This window comes from Benincasa hispida, chromosome 7, assembly GCF_027475165.1.
Source record: "Benincasa hispida cultivar pf3 chromosome 7, pf3_genome.v1.1, whole genome shotgun sequence".
In the NCBI taxonomy this organism is placed as follows: domain Eukaryota; kingdom Viridiplantae; phylum Streptophyta; class Magnoliopsida; order Cucurbitales; family Cucurbitaceae; genus Benincasa; species Benincasa hispida.
In genome coordinates this window covers 32196784-32218796 of record NC_143484.1, presented here as the reverse complement: position 1 = coordinate 32218796, position 22013 = coordinate 32196784, and the positions used below count along the sequence as shown (strand labels likewise).

At 35.2% G+C, this 22013-nt stretch overlaps 1 protein-coding gene across 1 annotated transcript; it reads left to right on the top strand.

Moving 5' to 3' along the window:
- The first annotated feature begins 6785 nt into the window (after positions 1-6785).
- LOC120081235 (auxin transporter-like protein 2) lies at positions 6786-22013 on the top strand. The gene is made up of 7 exons (XM_039035943.2): positions 6786-7592; positions 7681-7866; positions 7968-8080; positions 9582-9765; positions 19592-19689; positions 19790-19997; positions 21285-22013. Exons 1-7 carry the CDS (start codon positions 7407-7409, stop codon positions 21762-21764), a joined length of 1455 nt encoding a protein of 484 aa, XP_038891871.1. The 5' UTR covers positions 6786-7406; the 3' UTR covers positions 21765-22013.

The window sequence follows — 22013 nt, the reverse complement described above, 5'->3', positions numbered from 1 at the left end:
ACATATCCTGCGGTCTTTTTTTTTTTTTTTTTTTTATTAATTTGAACTGTGAGATTCTTATGTTGCGCCTACTGTCGTTTTTAGGCAGTATTAGCTAGTTGTTTTTAGTGACTATCCCCTCGGAGGGTTGTAATATAGGATTCAGAACAACTCAAACTTCATAAATGAATAGGATTTCTTAGTTCCTTCTTCAACCTTGTCTTCCAATTTGGGAGTTTATTGATACCGTTTTCTGAAATATAAAAATAAAGGGTCACACTTACAAGACTTATTCAATGTTCGTAAGTTCTTGACCAAAAACGGTAACTAAATATCTAAAGGAATAAGGAGTTATTCAAGAATGTCTTGCTTCAGTAAAGGAGTATTTGACTGCCCCTCGATAGCATCTACTTTGACTTATTAAAGTATTGTTGCCAATAAATAATGAAATATGGGTACATTATTACTTTTGCTAAAATGAATTTGGATTTAGACGCATTTTACTGATAGAATTCACTTATGTTTCAGCATGTCCAATTCAATTATCTAACTTTTAGCTTCCGATAAATTTAACGGCGAAGGTTATTCAAATTGGAAATAAAACATCAATACGATACTGGTTGTGGATGATTTGAGATTCATTTTAATGGAGGAATGTCCTTCAATTCTCGACTCAACTGCAAACCGAAATGTTCGGGATGCATATGAAAAGTGGTTAAGGGCAAATGAAAAAGCCCGAGCCTATATCTTAGCTAGCATATCTGATGTGTTAACTAAGGAACATGAGAGCATGGTCATCGCTAAGGAGATCATGGAGTCATTACAAGCGATGTTTGGACAATCGTCCACATCTGTTCGACATAATGCTCTTAAACACATTTATAATTTCCAAATGAAGGAGGGCACCTCTGTTAGAGAACATGTCCTGGACATGATGGTCCACTTCAATATAGCTAGATGAAAAGAGCCAAGTCAGTTTCATCATGGAATCTTTTCCAAAGAGTTTCCTTCCATTTTATACAAATGATGTGATGAATAAAATAGAATATAATCTGACTACTCTTCTTAATGAGTTTCATACTTACCGTTCCCTGATGAAAAATAAGAGTCAGGAAGGGGAAGTAAACATTGTAACCCAAAGAAAATTCCAGAAGGGATCGTCATCTAGGATTAAATCTACTGGTAAGAAGTCTGGACCTTTTATGTCTAAGGATAGAAGTATCCAAATGAAAAAGAAGGGAAAGGGGAAAAAGAAAACTCTTGTAAAGAAAAGCAAGGCCAAAGTTGCTAAAGGTAAATGTTACCATTGCAATGAAGACGAGCACTAGAAAAAAAAAAAAAAAAACTGACCTAAATACCTTGCAGAAAATAAGGCTGAAAAGGCAAAATAAGTTAAATTTGATTTACTAGTAATTGAAACATGTTTAGTGGAAAGGCTTATTTAATCTGGATATTAGATTCAGGCACTGTTAACTATATTTGTACTTTCATTAAGGAAATAGTTCTTGGAGACAGCTGACTGAGAATAAGATGACTTTCAAAGTGGGAACATGTAAAGTCATTTCAGCTTGTGTAGTGGGCGATCTAAAGTTATTTTTTGGAGATGCCTACATTTTGTTAGAAAATGTATATTATGTACTTGATATGAAAAGGAATTGAATATCAATCTCTTGTTTATTAGAACATATGTATAAAGTTACTTTTGATATCAATGATGTGTTCATTAACTCAAGAGGTGTTCAAATATGTTATGCTAAACTAGAAAATAACTTGTATGTGTTAAAACCAACTGAGGCAAAAGTTATTTTAAATATAGAGATGTTTAAAACAAACTCAAAATAAAAAACGAAATTTTTTCCCTAATGCCTATCTTTGGCATTTAAGACTTGGACACATAAATCTCAAAGGATTGAGAGATTAGTAAAGAATGGACTTCTAAATCAATTAGAAGACAGTTTTCTACCTCCGTGTGAATCATGTCTTGAGGGTAAAATGACTAAAAGATTTTTTTACAGGAAAAGATCTAAGAGCCAAAGAACCTTTAGAGCTTGTACATTCAGATCTCTATAGTCTGATGAATGTTAAATATCATGGAGGATCTGAATATTTCATCAATTTTATTGATGATTATTCAAGATATGACTATATTTACCTGATGCATCATAAGTCCAAAACTCTTGAAAAGTTCAAAGAGTACGAGGCAGAGGTTGAGAATCTATTAGGTAAAAAGATTAAAACACTTTGATCATATCAAAGTGGTGAGTATATGGATTTAAAATTCCAAAACTATTTGATAAAACATGGAATTCAATCTTAGCTCCGCACTCGATACACCAAAACAAAATGGAGTAGTGGAAATGAGAAATAGAACCCTATTAGACATGGTTTGTTCGATGATGAGTTATGCTCAGTTACCTCAATCTTTTTGGAGACATGTAGTACAGACCGCAGTATATATTTTGAACATGGTCCCCTCGAAAAGTGTTTTAGAAATACCTTTTGAGTTGTGGAGAGGGTGTAAAGGTAGTTTACATCACTTCAAGATTTTGGGATGCCTAACACATGTGTTGATACAAAAACCAAAGAAATTGGAACGACGTTCTAAAGTATGCCTATTTGTACGATACCCCAAAGAAACAGGTCTGTTTTATGATCCTCAAGACGATTAAATGTTTATATTGACAAACTACATTCTTGGAGGAAGACCATATAAGAAATCATCAACTTCATAGTAAACTAGTATTGAATAAAATGTCTAGAGAACCTATAGAAATATTAACAAAAGTTGTTGATTAGGCTGGTCCTTCAACAAAAGTTGTTGATATAACTGGTCCATCATATCCTTCTCAAGAATTGAGAATGTCTCGATGTAGTGGGAGAGTTGTTCAACAGCCTGAGCGATACATGGGTTTGACAGAAACTCAAATAGTCATACCTGATGATGGCTTGGAGGATTCATTGACCTATAAACAGGCAATGGAGGATGTAGATCGAGTCCAATGGATAAAAATCATGACCTTGAAATGGAATTTATATACTTCAATTCAGTTTGGGAACTTGTAAATTAACTAGATGAGGTAAAACCTATTGGTTGTAAGTGGATCTACAAGACAAAACGAAACCAAGCTGGTAAGGTACATACCTAGAAAGCTAGACTTTGGAAAAAAAATTTACCTAAAGAGAGGGGGTAGACTATGAAGAAACATTTTCTCCAGTTACCATGATCAAATCAATTAAAATACCTTTATCCATTGCTGCTTTTTACAATTGTGAAATATGACAAATGAATGTCAAGACGACCTTTCTAAATGGCTATCTTAAAGAGAGTATCTACATGTCTCAACTAGAAGGGTTCATTGAACAGGGTCAGGAGCAAAAGGTTTGCAAGCTTAAAAGATCCATTTATGGGTTAAAATAAACATCTCGATCTTGGAATATAAGATTTGACACTACGATCAAATCTTATGGCTTTGAACAAAATGTTGATGAACCTTGTGTTTACAAGAAAATTGTCAAGAATACTATAACTTTTCTGGTACTATATGTTGATGATATCCTACTCATTGGGAATGAGGTAGGTTTTCTTGTCGACGTTAAGAGATGGCCAGTTTCACAATTTCAAATGAAAGATTTAGGAGATTCACAGTATGTTCTTGGGATCCAAATAGTTCAGAATCGCAAGAATAGAATGCTAGCATTATCTCAAGCATCTTATATAGACAAGATGTTGTATAGATATAAAATGTAAAATTCCGAAAGAGGTTTATCACCTTTTCGATATAGAGTTTATTTGTCTAAGAAACAGTGTCCTAAGACACCTCAAGAAGTTGAGCCTATGAAAAGAATTCCTTATGCATCAACGGTTGTGAGTTTAATGTATGCCATGTTGTGTACATGTCAAGACATATGCTATGCGGTTGGAATAGTCTGCAAATTTCAGTCGAATCTTGGATATAGTCATTGGACTACCATTAATAACATCCTCAAGTATCTTTGGAGAATGAGAGACTATATGCTCGTGTATGATACTAAGGATTTGATCCTTACTGGATTCTGATTTTTAGACCGATGTGGATTCTAGAGAAACTACTTGAGGATCAATATTCAATCTGAATGAATGAGCTATAGTATGAAGGAGTATAAAACAAAGTTGTATTTCTGACTGGAAATGGAATATATAGTTGCATGTGAAGCAACCAAAGAAGCAGTATGACTTAAAAAGTTCTTGATTGATTTGGAAGTGGTTCCAAATATGCATCTGCTGATCACCCTCTATTGTGATAATAGTGGAATAGTTGCCAACTCAAAATAACCAAGAAGCCATAAGCGCGGAAAGCACATCGAGTGCAAGTACCATCTCATCCAGGAGATAGTACGCCGAGGAGATGTGATCATTACGCAGATAGTCTCAGAAGACAATTTAGCCGATCCATTTACAAAGACCCTCACGACTATAGTGTTCGAGGGTCACCTAGTCGAACTATAACTACGAGCTTCATAAATATAGGGCAAGTGGGAGAATTTATAGGTATATAGATGCCCTAGTTTAGTATATTTATTCTTTCATACTCAACATTATATATATGTAAACCCATTGGAGTTTTAGTCAAAGTGGGAGTTTGTTGGGTTATATGTCCTAAAATTCACAGTTTATAAACTTAACATATTCTATTTACTATAAAGTTATTGTTGAGGTTTATTCAATAAAATTATTATTGAACATGTAAATTGTATTTATTGATTCATAAATCCAATAAATTAACGAACCCATGGCTATAACATGAATACTTAAACTTTATGCTGATACATAAAAGTGGATCAAGTTTAAGTATATAGCCAAAACAGTCTATAAGTATAAGGATAGGGTTGGGTACCTTATCCTGGGGACACTATGGATGCAGCCCACTTTGTATATTGACACAAACAAAATGATCCCAAAGTCATTCATGTGGAGACATGCGAGCGAAGACATCCTATGCAAAATATGTTTGCATAAGACCGGACCACGAAATAGTCACTTTTCTTTATAATGTTGTTTACTATTAAAACTGAGTATTTCAATTTGATGACCTAAGGTAACTCGATCTCAATCCTGAGCTAACTATAAATTCCTATTTATTTGAGATTATCCTTTAATATGCATGGGTGAGAGTGGCTCAACACCTTTTTGATATCGGTGTCGTCTTTATCCTTCGTAAGACTGTAAAAAAACTATTTTTTATTTTTATTCTTTTTTATCTTTGTACTTAACTTGCATCGGTTAAAGGTAATCAATTTTCACATTAAATTAGAAATTATTCATGAACCAAACTACCAATATAAAGTTGGAGAAATACTCTCTCCACCATAGGAATACTGAATCCCTAAGTTAAGTCCAACCATAAACTCAGGAGGTAAAAAAAGCACCCAACTCGACTAAAAAAGAACAACAACACAAAAACATTCACAACAATGAAAAGAATACATACCTACCAAAACTATCTCATCTCATCCCATCCCCAAAAATCCTCACAACTTGCCCACCTAATCAAACTTTTAGAGCGGAATTTGAGTTGAGTGAATTCGGATTACTAAACTCAAACCAAATCAAGAAAAAAAATTATTTAACAGATACTGACAACTTTACATTATCAAATGTATGAGAGAAAAACTATAAAAGCATCTTTGTTGTTATTCCGTTGAATGTATAAAATACGTATGTTTTCATATATGAATTTAGTTAAAGAAACCAACCAACTACTCTACTAATCTATTAAGCTCTCTAAAGGACTTGTAAAAGACACACACTTGTCAAACCTATATCACAAACACAATCTTTTTTAAGACTCTTAGGTCCCTATTCCTAAAGCTTACACTCGTATTAGATGCTAAACCCTGAAACCCACACCACAAACTCGGAGAAAACATATTAATTTTTGCTTTTATCTTAATCCTAAGTTATTAAATTTGATCAAACTCAAAGTGAGAAAAGAGATTTGCTTTCCTCAATTTTATATATCGAGAATACCAACGCACAAAACTTTTGAATGAATGGGGCCTGCGTAAAGGACTCTATAGCCTAAAAAGCCAAATTAAAATAATAATAATAATAATAATAATAATAGAATATCATTATGGTCCGTTTATTTTAGAGCTTATTCAATTTTAGTCCATATTCTTTCGATAAAGCTTAAATTTAGAAATTCAAAGTTAATTTTTATTCAAAATAACAAAAAATGGTAAAAATCCTCAATAAAATTGCAATATGACTAAATTTAATATTTTTTTAAAGTATACACACTAAAATTGAATATTTGAAAATATAAAGATTAAAATTGAACAAATTGTAAAATACATCTATCAATAAGTATTAGAAAAGACAAACAAAAATTACAATTTATGTTATAGTATAATTTTGTCTCCATACTTTGAGACTTGTTTAATTTTAATCGATGCACTTTTCATAACTCTTAATTTCAATAATTTCTTTTAATCGAAATTGGTCTAATAATAATAAGCTAGAAAATAAAGCGTGGATATATTTTCAAAAGCTTGAATCTAATCCCATATTCTCCTCTCCTTTATACATAGAGAATTTTTTTTAAAGAATAAAAGTGTCATGTGGCGCGTTTTTTTTTATTAAGTTTTAGTCAGATTACACAAAAGATGGTTACAGCCCGACTGTATCTAATTTTTTTTTTCAAAACTTTTCAAATAATAAACTAATAGTAGGCTAATAGGGACTAAAATTAATATTTATTAAAAATACAAAACTAAAATGGAATATTTGAAAGTATAAATCTTTCAAAAGAATACGGAATACAAGTACAAAAATAGTATTTTAACCTACCATTTATTTACAAGTACAAAAACATTCTCTCAAGTCTCATTCAACCTCAAATCCCTCTCCTCTGTTTTCCTCTGCCTACTGCAAACTTAACCAATACAAACTCAAATAACAGATATTCCTCTTCTTCAACCTCCATTTTTCTTTTTTCTTTTTTTTTGGGGGGGTTTCTTGTTGGAGTTCATTCATTTTTCCACTTTATTGAAACTGCCAAAAATTGGGGTTCATTCCATTTTAAGAGAGAGAGAGAGAGAGAGAGAGAGAGAGAGAGAGAAGAAAGTAGCTGAACGACAGTTTAAGCTTTAAAGCACTGCCAAAGCTCCGTTTTTTCATGGTTTCTTTTACTGAAAAAAACAAGTTTTGATACTATAATTTGGAATTTTCCTCTAAAATTGTCTGTAAAACCTACCATCTCAAGCAAAGCTGTAAATCTTAACTGAACTCCTCCCTGCCCAAACAACTCTCTCTTGCAGTTTCGTTTCGAACTACGAGCCAAACAAACTCAAATGCCCTGTTTCACAAGTTTTAACAAAGACAAACCCCAATTAAAACACCCCCCATTTTAAATCTCTCGTTTTTTTATTTCTGGGTTTTCTAAATAATGGTGCCTGCGAGACAGAGTACAGAGGAAGCCATGGTTTCGACCTTCAATCAATCAATCGAACAAGAAGAATACAGAGAAGAAGAACAGAGGGAAGAGGAAGATGAATCATTGGGGGGATTCAAGAGCTTCCTCTGGCATGGTGGCTCTGTTTATGATGCTTGGTTCAGTTGTGCTTCGAATCAGGTATCGTAATAATCCATCGGCTTAATCTTTTGAGTAAATTATTTGAAAAATGGGAAGATTTTGTTTTGTTTTGTTTTGTTTTTTGCAGGTGGCTCAAGTCCTATTGACTCTGCCATACTCTTTCTCTCAATTGGGGATGCTATCAGGGATTATTTTACAAATTTTCTATGGATTTCTTGGGAGTTGGACGGCGTATTTGATCAGTGTTTTGTATATTGAGTATCGAGGGAGAAAGGAGAAGGAGAATGTTAGCTTCAAAAACCATGTTATCCAGGTTTAAAAAACAACAGAAGAGTTTGTAAATCTTTGTTTTTGTTGGCTCTGTTTCTTAACTGAAGATTTTGATTAGTTTTGTGGTACTCTGTTTTTGGACAGTGGTTTGAAGTGCTTGATGGTCTTCTTGGGCCTTGTTGGAAAGCAGTGGGATTGGCTTTTAATTGTACTTTTCTTCTCTTTGGCTCTGTGATTCAGCTTATTGCTTGTGCAAGGTTCTTTTCTTCTTCTTCTTCTTCTTCTACTTCATCTCAGTTTTGTTGCAGAAATTGTGTTCTTTTACTTTATAGAACTTTCAGATGTTGTTTCAAATAATCTCTCTTCTTTTACGGGTTTGTTCATCAACGTCCTGTTTACATTTTCGTTTCTTCTTATTGTTTTTATTTTTACTCTGTTTTGGAAATTGAAAAACGAAAGAGTGAAAAGAGAAACAAATTGAACTAGGTTTGGTGATCTCCCTCTAAATTTTATATGGAAGAAATTTTATGTTATGTTTTATTTTGGTAGATATTTATTGTGCATAATAATTTTATTTGTGTTTAGAGGAAAGATAACTCGAAACAAAAAAACTGAAGGAATTTGGCTGTTGTTGGATAACCGGTTGGTTTTTTATTTTTGGAAAATTATAAATACTAATTGCATCCATTGATTTCTTTGTTTTTGTTGTTTGCATTTTAAGAAAATACAAGTTAAATTTTTAAAACTAATAGGAAAAAAAATAATTTTTAAAAAACTTGTTTTATTGTTTTGAAAACTAGATAAAAAAAGTAGTTTTAAAAAATGTGTTTAATTATTTTAGAATTTACTAAGAATTCAATTGCAGATGAAAATTGTAATTAAGAAATAGTAAAACAAACAAGCACAGTTTTCAAAACAAAAAATTCAAAAACTAAAAATTAATGTCATTTGATAATCATTTGGTTTATGGTTTATTGTTTTTGAAAATTTCTACCTCCAAATTTTTTTCTTTTGTTATCTACTTTTTATCAATGGTTTAAAAACTAAGCCAATATTTGAAAAAAAAAATAGTTTTTTAAAAACTTTTTTTTTTTGGAATTCGGCTAAGAATTCAACCACTATATTTAAGAAAGATGCAAATCAATGTAAGAATTGTGGAGAAAATAAGCTTAATTTTCAAAAACCAAAAAAAAAAAAAAAACGAAATGATTACCTAACAAGATCTAAATGATTACTACACGAGGATTTTTTTTTTTGTTTATTGGTACAACAAATCGATGAAGTATGGAGATTTGAACCTCTGATTTCAAAAGAAGAAGTACATGTCAATTATAGTTACATTATACTCATTTTGGTCCAAAGAAATTGTTGTCTCTGAATCATTAATCCAATTTTGGAAACATTATTTTGAAAAAAATGGGAAACAAGAAACAAAGACGGTTATCAAGTGTTTGTATTTTTAAAGAAATAGAAAATTAGAATCATGAATGTTATATATCAAACGGACTCTTAAGGACCTGTTTGATAGGAAATATGAAAACAAGAGATTCAATGACAATAGAGTTGTATTTTATATTTTCAGACATATGTTTGATAGCAGATTGAAAAATTAGATCATAATTTAAACAATTTTCAAAAAACACAATTTAGATTATCAACCAGATAGGTTCTAAAGTAACTAGGTTCTTTTTGAAATGTCACTCAATTTCTGCATTTATAAATGTGTTACATAAGTTTTATTCTGTTTTTGTGTTGCAGTAATATATATTACATAAATGACAAATTAGACAAGAGGACATGGACTTACATATTTGGGGCTTGTTGTGCCACTACTGTCTTCATACCCTCATTTCACAACTATAGAATTTGGTCATTTCTTGGCCTTGGAATGACCACCTACACTGCCTGGTATTTGACTGTTGCTGCCCTCGCTCACGGTCAGGTAATTTCAACAACTTAATAATGAAATTATTCAAAGAGATAGCCACAACGTAACTAATAATTATTCGGTATGTTGGTTGTGGGCGAAATGAACCCTAAAAGAAGTTCAAACTTATATCTAATGGTTTATGACAGCATTCAAATTTTTAAATCAACACTCATTTGTTATTAAAGATACAATCATATTGGTCAACCTCATTTAGTAGTTTATATTTAAAATTTTATGTTATTAGATTTTGTAAATTTGTGTATTTTTCTCTTAATCAACAGAGTGGAATACAAGATTATAAATAGTTATACAAGGCACCTAAAATAGACAGCTAAATCTTAACATAATAACTAATTGTGATACAAGGAACAAACGTAAGCAATCCAACAAATTAAAAACCAATCTTTATACAATTTAACATCCCCTCTCAAACTCAAGGTAGTAGAGTAGAGACAAGCTTGAGTTTACACAGTAGCTGACGAAAGTGGATAGAGGAGAGGGCTTTAGTGAAGATGTTGGTCGGTTTCTCGGTTGTAGATATGGATTGAGATGCAAAATAAGACACTGGAGATGGTGGCGGACAAAGTGGTAGTCAGTCTCAATGTGCTTTGTCCGCTCATGAAAAACATCATTATGTGCTATCTGAATAGCACTATAATTGTCACAATAAAGAATAGTGGCAGAATTTTGGGAACCTCCATGTCAACCAAGAGTCAACGAAGCCATAAGACCTTTGAAGTTGCATAAGCAAGTGCACGATATTCTGATTCAGTGTTAGAACGAGAAACAACTGTTTGTTTCTTAATTCACCAAGAGATAATAGAATCACCCAAAAAAAAATAGTAATCTGTGGTGGATTGTCTATCCATAGGGTCGTCTGCCCAGTTAGCATCAGAATACCCAGAAAGAACCAATCAAGATTGAGAGGAGAACAAAAGCCCATGCCTTAGAGTTCCATTGAGGAAAGCATTCTTAACATCCATTTGAAGAAGAGACCACTATCTGGAGCAAAGATTTCCTCATAATAAATACCATACTTCTGAGAATACCCTTTGAAAATAGATCAGTTGCGGAGAGAAGCTGAGCATAGACAGAATCAAGAATATGCCAATGGTTCCGTTTAACCCGACCATTTCTTTGAGAAATATAAGGACACGAACGTTGGACAAGAGTGCCCTGTTGGGAAAGAAAAGAGAGCAGGTGATAGTCCTTATACTCCATTGAATTGTTAATTCGAAGAATTTTGATGGTTTGAGAAAACTGAGTTTGAATCATTATGGCAAATTCAATGTAAATTTAGGGTAAGGAAGATGACTACTAAGAAAATATATCTAGTTAAAACGAGAGTAGTCATCAATAAATAACACAAAATATCGATAACTATTTACTGTAGGAGTAAGAGTAGAGCCTCAAATATCAGAATAAATAAGACCAAATGGTTTATCACACAATGATGCTGAAATAGAAAAAGATAGAGCAGACTGTTTTTCCAGTTTGCAATGTAAACAATCAAACGAACAAAATTGAGAGACATTATTTAAGATAGTAATATAAATTAAGCTACGAAGTTTGTCAGATGATGTATGACAAAGATGAAGATGTCACTAATACGTGTTAGTATCAATGACAACCGCAGAAATGGATGACAGAATAGGTGGTTGAAAGGATATGAGCTCAAATAATCTTCCTACCTCGCGACTCATACCAACCATCTGACTCATTCACGGATCTCTGACAATCATGAGAAAAAAGGAGAACAGTTAATCCTAGGTCACATAGTTGTTCAATAGAGACAAGATTATAGGTCAGGTTAGAGACATAATAAGTAGCGGAGAGGTTAATACTTGGTGTACAGTCTCGATGTGTGAAATATACATGTATTTACCATCAGTGAAATGTACCAAAGGAAGAGATTTTACAGGGGTGGAGGAAGACAACAAAGTCATATTTAAGGTCAAGTGATGGCAACAAGCTGAATCAAGAAGCCAAGATGTACCTAGTGTGAGAGTAAGGACAGAAGAATTGGGAGATAACACCTGTTTCAACAAATCCTGAAGGTTACTGGTCTAGATACTTGGAGGATTGGAAGGTGCCACATTAGAGGCAGTGGCAGCAGTTGCAACAGATGAAAAACCATGTTTAAAAGAATTCTTGGATTTATTGGTGTACTCTAGGGGCTAAGGTGGTTTGGTAGGATAGTTGTCCAAGATATGACCATGCTTGTGGCAATACCTGCACTTAATGGTGGGACAACTAGAAAGCTTGTGATCATGCTGTTTACAGTTTTTGCAAAAAAAAAAAAAAAAAAAAAAGACTAAGTCGGAAAACGTGAATGGGTGGTTGCAAGAGTAACATTTGTTGACGGTGAAGAGGCTAGCCTAAGTCGCTTCTCTTCAAAGAGAATTTCCTGAATTTCAGCATCAAGGGATGGTAAAGGACTACGATGTAACAAGGCAGCACGACCAGACTCAAACTCTGGATGAAGTCCTATAAGAACCTTGATAAGTCGTAGATAATCTGGACTGATCTTAGCTTGGTCTAACTGAGTTCAAATAGGCTAGAGAATGGCAAGATACTCATTCACAGATTGCTCGGTCTCCTGACGTGTGCTGATTAGAGTAGTATGGAGTTGATAATAGTGAGCAAAACCAACAGTTTGGTACCGTTCAGAAAAAAATCTCAAAGTACTTTAGCAGTATCGAATGCATCAAACTGGATGTGGATAATAGGGATGGAACTGTTACCCAGGTGATTATTTGATGAGTTTTGCTATCCCAGTCCTTTAGTCTTTCCACAAACTTATTGTCTTCTCCAGTAGCTCATTTGATAGGTTTAGCAATATTACCAATAACAACTCATCATAGCTTACGGCCAATAAAAAAGCTCTTCATTTGTAAGCCTAAGTAGTGTAGTTGGCGCCATCAAGTATAGTACTAATCGGATAAAAGATGTCACATTTTTTCCATTAAAACAATAAGAAAAAAATAGAAACGGACAAGTTAGTCAACTGATCAGCTCAATCTCGGCGCGGCTCTGCCCGACTTGGTTCACTCAGCTCAGCTCGGCTCGATTCGGCTCAACTCGCTTGGCTCACTTGGCTTGGCTAGCTTAGCTCGACTTAGCTCGGTTCGTTTTCGCAGCTCGGCTCACTCAGCTTGCCTAGGGTTGTTTGCTAAACAGATGAAAACTTGGCTCGTCTGATGGATCTAAACGATGATAAGACTCGAACAGCAACAATACGGCAAACCTTCGACAAAGATCTGAATGGAAACTGCAGAGGTGGTCGGTGAACTGATGGATCTGATAATGCTCGACTCAGAAGTGGTCGGATGGACGGGAACGTTCGAAGAGATCTAGGTCAGATGGGAACGTTTCGTGTGTCGGATGGGAATGTAAACGAAAATGGCACGATGAACCTTTCATAGAGATCTGGATAGGAACGACAGAGATGGTTGAAGATTTGACGCGAACGATAGAGATCTGAACGGATGGGAATAAACAGATGGGCCTAAGCTGAAGTAAACCTACGAAACAACAGCTCTAATGAAGACGTGGACGGTGGTGTCAAGGAAGAACAAATTGCCTCATTAGCAGATGATAAGAAGCCATGTAGAGTTGATATAAATGCTCTCGCTGGTGTGTATGCTCTTGCTGGTGTGTATGTTCTCGTTAGTATCGCTGGTGTGTATGCTCTCGCTGGTATCGCTGGTGTGTATGCTCTCGCTGGTATGTATGCTCTCGCTGGTGTCGCTGGTGTGTATGCTCTCGTTGGTGTCGCTAGTGTGTATACTCTCACTAGTGTCGCTGGTGTGTATACTCTTGTTGTGTCCCTAGTGTGTATACTCTCACTGATGTTAATGTGTATGCTCTCCTAACAACCTCTGCCATATAATTATTCTCTACCAGCTGTACAGAAGATTCGTTAGTTATTTTTTTATCCTTATTCTAAAACCTAAGTGTATATATCTAATCACTACTCTATATTATGCGTGGGGAAAAGATTTAATATATGAAATCAAATATACAGAAAAGGGAAGAGAAATTGCTCTCCCAGAACTTCATCTTCTACTGCAACTTTTTTCTTCTTCAAGCTTAGCTCATACAGCTGCTCGACTTGGTTTCAGAGCACCAGGTAAGCTATGGCAAATCAACCTTCTAAAAACTTTTTCTCACCTATTTTTTCTGGAGCTACCAACAGTGGAATCATCATAGGTCCTCCTTTAAATCAACTTTTCAACCAAGTAACATCTATCAAAATGGATAGGTCGAACTTCTTGCTTTGGCAAAATCTTGAGTGGCCACTTCTAAGAAGCTATAGATTGGAAGGTTATCTAACTGGGGAAACTTCTTACCCATATCATTTTATTCAAGTTCCAACCAGTGGTCGATCCGGTGAAAGCTCCAGTATAGATCCAACCATTATCTCAGTCCCTAATGTTGAAATGCAATCAAATCCAGCTTATGATGCCTGGCTAGTAGTGGATCAGCTTCTTTTGGGCTGGCTTTATAACTCAATGAACCAGGAGATAGCAACACAAGTGATGGGTTTTCAAACCTCCAAAGAACTATGGGAAGCAATCCAAGAGTTGGTTGGAGTCCAATCCAAAGCTGAAACAGATTACCTCAAAAGAATGTTTCAGCAAACTCGCAAAGGCACATTGAAAATAAGTGAGTACCTTGCTATGATAAAATGTTTTGCTGATGGTCTTGCCCTTGTAGGTTCCCCCGTCTCCTCCTCTGATCTGACTTCACAAGTGCTAGCTAGTCTTGATGAAGAGTATAACCCAGTTGTAGTAGCAATCTAAAGCAAAGGAACAACACGTTGGTCTGATCTGCAATTTGACCTGCTGTTATATGAGAAAAGGCTTGAGTATCAACTTACTGTAAAGACAAGAATTATTGGAATAGCTATTGTCTCACTCTCACTCAGCCCACCCTCAACCAACATTGTGCATAATCAGTCCAATCCTTCAGCACACACCCTTCAAAACTCTTATGGATATACACAACCACCAAATTTTAGGGGTGGAGGAGGTCGCAATAGGAGTCGTGGTCGTTGGAATAATGCATCCACAACTAGACCAACCTGCCAAACATGTGGAAAACTTGGGCATACAGCTGCTGTTTGCTACTTCGGATACAATAAGGAGTTCAACAACCCCAGACAAACTCACAACCGTATTGAATCTGCTCAACTCCCACCAAATCGAAGTCAAGAACAGAACACCTCTGTTCTTCTTACTCATTCAGCTGTAGCTTCACCTGAGTCAGTTGCTGACCCTAACTGGTATGTAGACAGTGGGGCATCCTCACACATCACCAGCAATCCAAGCTTCCTCCAATCCTCATCTGCCTACACAAGTAATGACAAAGTAGTGGTTGGAAATGGTAAATCCCTTCCTATATCTCGCTATGGAAATACAAATATACCTACTAGTTCTGGTGTCCTGTCATTATTAAATATTCTTTATGTACCTGCCATAGTTAAGAACCTGGTAAGTGTATCCAAACTTGCAAAAGACAACAATATAGTGGTTGAATTTCATGCTGACTTTTATGTGGTCAAGGACAAGAAGTCGGAAGTACCAATCTTGAAAGGCCGGCTTAAAGATGGGTTATACCAGTTGGAGGATGTCAACCAGTCTATAAATAATGCACCACTTACTTCAAGATTGTCAGATGCTCGCTTGACTACTCCATCCAAAGAGTTCTCACGTCAGTCTGCTTTTCAAACTAGCAGGACAGTAACCACAATGCTTCTCCACAGGCGACTTGGCCATCCATCCCCTAAAGTTTTGTCAAAAGTAATTAGTGGATGTAACTTACAAATTACTGATAATGAGAAGTCATTTTGTGAAGCTTGTCAGTTTGGAAAGTCTCATGCCTTACCCTTTTTCGACTCCCTTTCCCATGCAAGTATACCTTTTGAACTAGTGCATACCGATCTATGGGGGCCAACCCAATGCTTTCTGCTGATGGATATAGATACTATGTGTTGTTTGTTGATGACTATAGTCGATTTACTTGGCTATACCCGTTAAAACAGAAAAGTGACACTGTAATTGCCTTTAAACACTTTCAAGCCTTTGTTCTTAATCAATTTAACAAATCCATTCACATGTTGCAAATGGATGGTGGAGGTGAGTACAAAGCAGTGGCACATTTATGTGATTAGCTTGGAATTCAAAGAAGGGTCTCCTGCCTCTACACTTCAGCACAAAATGGTTGAGTTGAACGTAAACATCGCCATGTTGTTGAAACCGATCTTACTCTCTTAGCACAGGCTAAGATGCCACTGCACCTATGGTCGTATGCCTTTCAAACTGCTGTTTATCTTATTAATTCTCTTCCCTCTCCTATCCTTCAGGGTCACAGTCCCATGAAAGTGTTACTTGGAAGCAAATTGAACCTACTATTTCTAAGAGTTTTTGGGTGTGCGTGCTATCCACACCTTCGTCCATACTAGCACCATAAGTTTGCCTTTCACAGCAACAAATGTGTCTATCTTAGCCCTTCCCCAATACACAAAGGTCACAGATGTCTTACTGAGGATGAGAAGGTCATCATCTCTTGCCATGTCATATTTAATGAAAACGAATTTCCATTCCAAATAGGCTTTGCTAACCTTCAAATCTCTACTCCCACAAATATAGCTCAATCAATCTCCACATGGTTCTCTTCACCTCTTGTCCATCCATTCTCTTCACAACCTTCACTTATCTTCTCACACTTTTCCTACATTAGCCACAAGTTCACCTTCCCTACATCCTAGCCCATTACTGTCTCTCTCAACTACTTCTCAATCCCCTACAGTGTCACCCTTAATAACATCTCTACCCTCCCTTCCACAGTAATCCCTACAACTTACCACTCAACCCCTCATTGGCACTCATCCAATGACCACTAGAGGGAAGGCTGGTATTTTCAAACCCAAGGCTTGGGTTGCTGAACGTATTGAAGACCTTACTCAGAGTGAACCAACTTCAGTCTCTCAGGATCTTACAGCTCCACAGTGGCAAGAAGCTATGAATGAAGAACTTGCTGCACTGCAACGTACAAATACCTGGTCATTGGTACCTTCTTCATCTGATCAAACTGTTGTTGGATGCAAATGGGTCTATCGTATCAAACGTGATGCTCAAGGCTTTGTTCAACGGTATAAGGCACGTCTTGTTGCCAAAGGGTTTCATCAACATCTTGGCTTTGACTATTTTGTTACATTCAGTCCCGTTGTTAAGATGTCTACTGTTAGAATTGTACTTACTTTGGCAGTGTCTCATCACTGGCAACTTCGCCAAATTGACTTCAATAATGCCTTTCTCAACGGCAAGCTGAAGAAGACTGTCTACATGTCTCAACCCTCGGGCTTTGAAAGCAAAACTCACCTGTATTATGTTTGCAAGCTCAACAGAGCTCTCTATGGTCTCAAGCAGGCTCCTCGTGCGTGGAATGATGAGCTCAAAGCGTCTCTTTGTCAACTTGGCTTCAAAGTAAGCTCCCTAGACACTTCTCTATACTATATGCGTACCTCATCCTCCATCACTCTGCTGCTAGTCTATGTAGATGATTTGATACTCATCGACAGTGATTTAACTCACATCAATCATCTTGTTTCCCGACTGCATACACAGTTCTCTCTCAAAGATCTAGGATAGCTTAGTAAATTCCTTGGTGTCCAAATCTCTTATACACCCTCCGACCTACATCTGCATCAAGCTCAGTACATAACTGAGCTTCTCTCTAAACTAAACCTCAACCATATGAAACCTTGTCTAACCCCTACAGTACTTGACACCTCTCTGTCCTTGAGCATTGGAACACCCCTCCATGACCCATTTCTATATCGCAGCACGGTTGGTGCTCTCCAATACCTCACTAATAAAAGACCGGACATTGCTTTCATTATTAATAAGCTTAGCCAATTCCTCAAAGCTCCTACTGATATTCACTGGTCAGCTGTCACTTCTACTGATATTCACTGGTCAGCTGTCAAACGTGTGCTTAGATATCTTGCAGGGACTCTCCACTTTGGCCTAACCATCAACTGTGATACTTACCTGAATATAACAGCCTATTCTGATGCAGATTGGGCCTCAAGTATTGATGATCGAAAATCTACAGCTACTTATTGCCTCTATCTTGGATCTACTCTCATTTCTTGGTCATCTAAGAAACAAATGACAGTGGCTCGTTCCAGTACTGAGTCCGAGTATCGAGCTATTGCTCATGCTGCAACCGAGATCATTTGGGTGAAAAACCTATTAACCGAGATTGGTTTCTCTCTAAAGGGTATACCTGTTCTCTGGTGTGATAACATGGGCGCAGGTGCCTTAGCTGCTAACCCTGTCTTTCACGCACGAACTAAGCATATCGAAATAGATGTGCACTTCATCCGTGACTTTGTCCTTCAAGATCAACTTCTTGTTAGATATATACCTTCTGTAGAACAATTGGCGGATTGCCTAACTAAGCCTTTACCCCTTGATACATTTATCTACCTTCGAAGCAAGCTCGGACTAAAGAACTTACCCTCTCGCTTGAGGAGGGATGTCAAGGAAGAACAAATTGCCTCGTCAGCAGATGACAATGAGCCATGTAGAAGCTGATATAAATGCTCTCGCTAGTGTATATGTTCTCGCTGGTGTGTATGCTCTCGCTGGTATCGTTGGTGTGTATGCTATCGCTGGTGTCGCTGATGTGTATGCTTTTGCTAGTATCGCTGGTGTTTATGCTCTCACTGGTGTCGCTGGTGTGTATGCTCTTACTGGTGTGTATACTCTCGCTGAGACTGATGTGTATGCTCTCTTAACAACCTCTGCCATATAATTATTCTCTATCAGCTGTACAGAAGATTCGTTAGTTATTTTTTTGTCCTTATTCTAAAACCTAAGTGTATATATCTATACATCACTACCTTGTATTATGTGTGGGGAAAAGATTTAATATACGAAATCAAATATACAGAAAAGAGAAGAGAAATTGCTCTCTCAGATCTTCATCTTCTGCTGCAACTTTTTCTTCTTCAAGCTTAGCACATACAACTGCTTGATTGGCGGCAGCGCTGATGATGGTATAGGCTGGTGGTGAGGTGTTAGAAACAGTAACTCAAAAATAATAAATATGCGTAGGGCTCTGATACCATGTAAATTTTTGTGTATTTTTCTCTTAATCAAGAGTGTGGAGTACAAGAGTATAAATAGCTATACAAGGCACCTAAAATAGACAACTAAATCTTAATAGAATAATGAATCATAAAATAAGGAACAAATGTAGCAAATCCAACAAATTACAAACCATTCTTTATACAATTTAACATTATAATGTTTAAATAGTTGAGTTACATGTTTAGTTCATACCATTTTAGGTTTATATGTTTATCTACTTCGTAAATTTTAGAAAGTTGTATGATAGGTTCTTAAACGTTTAACTTTGTGTCCAATAAGAATTACAATTTTTATGTCTAATAGGTGCTTGCTTTTTTTTTTTTATTTGTCTTTTAGAAAGAAAATTCATTTGCACATAGTATAAAATTATAAGTTTAGAATCTTATTAGAGATAAAATATGACTTTATGTCTAACAGTTCCATTGATTGTTTTTGTTTAAAAAATCTATTATACACAAAATTGAAAGTTTATATGGGTATATTTAATCTTTTTAAAGTTTAAAAACTTATTTTTAAATACTTTTAATGTTCATGAATCTTATAGATAATGATGCTAAAAGTTCCTCTACTAAACTTACCACTCGACTTTTTTATTTTAATATAAGATTGATAGGTTGGTTTATTCAATTATTTATTTATATTCTTAAACCTGATATTAGATGACTTTCTTCTAGGTCGAGGGTGTGAAGCATTCAGCCCCAACTGAATTGGTTCTGTATTTCACTGGTGCCACCAACATCCTTTACACATTCGGTGGCCATGCCGTTACCGTGTAATCTTATATTCTTAAGCCTTGTTAATTGTCGTCGTCGTCATTGTCATCTTTTCGTCGAATGAGGTTAAATAATTTGGTTTTGTATTTATCTTTGTAGGGAAATTATGCATGCAATGTGGAAGCCTCAAAAGTTTAAGTACATATATCTAGTGGCGACTCTTTATGTATTTACACTGACCCTCCCGTCGGCCGCCGCCGTGTATTGGGCTTTCGGCGACCAACTTCTCAGCCACTCCAACGCCTTCTCCCTCCTTCCCCGCTCCCGGTGGCGCGACGCCGGCGTCATTCTCATGCTTATTCACCAGGTAAATTTGTTTCTAATCAACTTCAATTTTTAGACTTTAATCTATGTCCTCCTATTTTTACTCTAAATTTCATTACATTCAACTAAAGACAAGTACTACAATTTTTTTTTTTTTTTTTTTTTAAAAAAATGGTTGAATTCTTAAAAAATATTTCAATTTTTTAAAATTTATTATTTTATTTACTTAAAAAAATATATTTAGAGAAGTTTAAATATAATATTTTTCTTTCCAAAAGAAAAAGGTATAATCTTTTTAGCTTTTCTTTAATCTGTGTACTATATTATTCCTCTCCTAGGATAAATTATATGAAATGTCTCCTAAACTTTAGAATATGTTTGGATTGTTTTTTGATTTTATTTATTTATAATTATTATTTTTTAATCTTTGAATTTGGAAATTTGTTCCATAAAATTAAAATGAAATTTGATGCGACAGGAATGTATAAAATTAGAAAGTATACGTGATATCATTACATTATCCACATAAATTGATGTGAGAGTTGATGTGAAAAAATTGATTATGTAAATAATTTTAACATTATCATATGAGATAAAAAAAAAAGGTAACAATCTTTCTATATAGTGGTAATTAGTAGGTTAAAACGTCATTTTGGTCAATGAGGAGTTTGTTCAAATGCACTTATCTTCTATATTTTTCTATTTTCAAATATTCGATTTTAATAGTACTTTAAAAAAATCTTGAATTTAATTAGTGATATAAAGTTAATTTTTTTCGAAATTGATTAAATAATCCTAAGAAATTGTATGCACGGAAATACATTATGTGAATATGTTATCGAAATTTATAATGAAAATGTTAATAGATATCAAAACTTTTTTCTGAAAAAGTCAATAATAAACCTAAAATGTGGATTAAATTTAAGAACTAATAAAAGTACAAGAACTAAAGTTGAATAAACTTTAAAGGATATGAACCAAAATGATATTTAACCAAAATAATATCACGTCCATTTTTCTAATTCTCACCGACATGTCAAATTTCATCTTTTATTTCAATAATATATATATGTTTTGGGCCAATTTCAAAATTCATAAAGATTTTTTCTTAAAAAATAAACTTTTTGAAAGTTTAGAGGCATAATTTGAAATGGTAATTTGTATTATCACAATATAATAAAAGTGAAAATCACTGTTTTATACAAAATTAACAAATTATCTCTCAAAATTCCCAAATTTTAATACACAATTACAAGCAACAACCTTAATGATCTTTCTTTTTTCTTTCTCAAGTGTCATCTTAGCCTAATTTATTACGTTTGCATGGCAGTTCATAACATTTGGTTTTGCTTCTACACCACTCTACTTCGTGTGGGAGAAAGTAATAGGAATGCACGAGACTAAAAGCTTATGTTTAAGGGCAATTGTGAGGCTGCCCGTCGTCATTCCCATATGGTTTTTAGCCATTATTTTCCCTTTCTTTGGCCCCATCAACTCCGCCGTTGGTGCCCTTCTTGTTAGTTTCACTGTTTATATCATCCCTTCTTTAGCTCATATGCTCACTTATCGATCGTCCTCTGCCCGACACAATGCGTGTGAGAAGCCTCCCGCCGTTGTTGCCCGTAGCTGGACTGCCATGTATGTCGTCAACATGTTCATAGTAATGTGGGTTCTAGTCGTCGGTTTCGGCTTTGGCGGTTGGGCTAGCTTGACTAATTTCATCAAACAAGTTGACACGTTTGGACTCTTCGCCAAGTGCTACCAATGCCTCTCTAAGACACCGCCGCCCGCCGCGGTGGCTCATCGTTGATGAGTTGTTTGATGCTTTTTCTTAACCATAATCTTTTGTTATGTTGTATTACGTTTGTCTCATCAATATAAGCAAGCTCTATAAAGTTTAGGATTATATGCATATAACATACATACGTATACTATTTGTAGGATATCGTGGAAGTTTTCTGTCTATCTTTGGGATTATGTTTTAAGTATGCGTGTATTGTTGGGAAGAATAATGAATCTAACATTATAATAGCTATATGAGAAAAATCTAATTTTACCA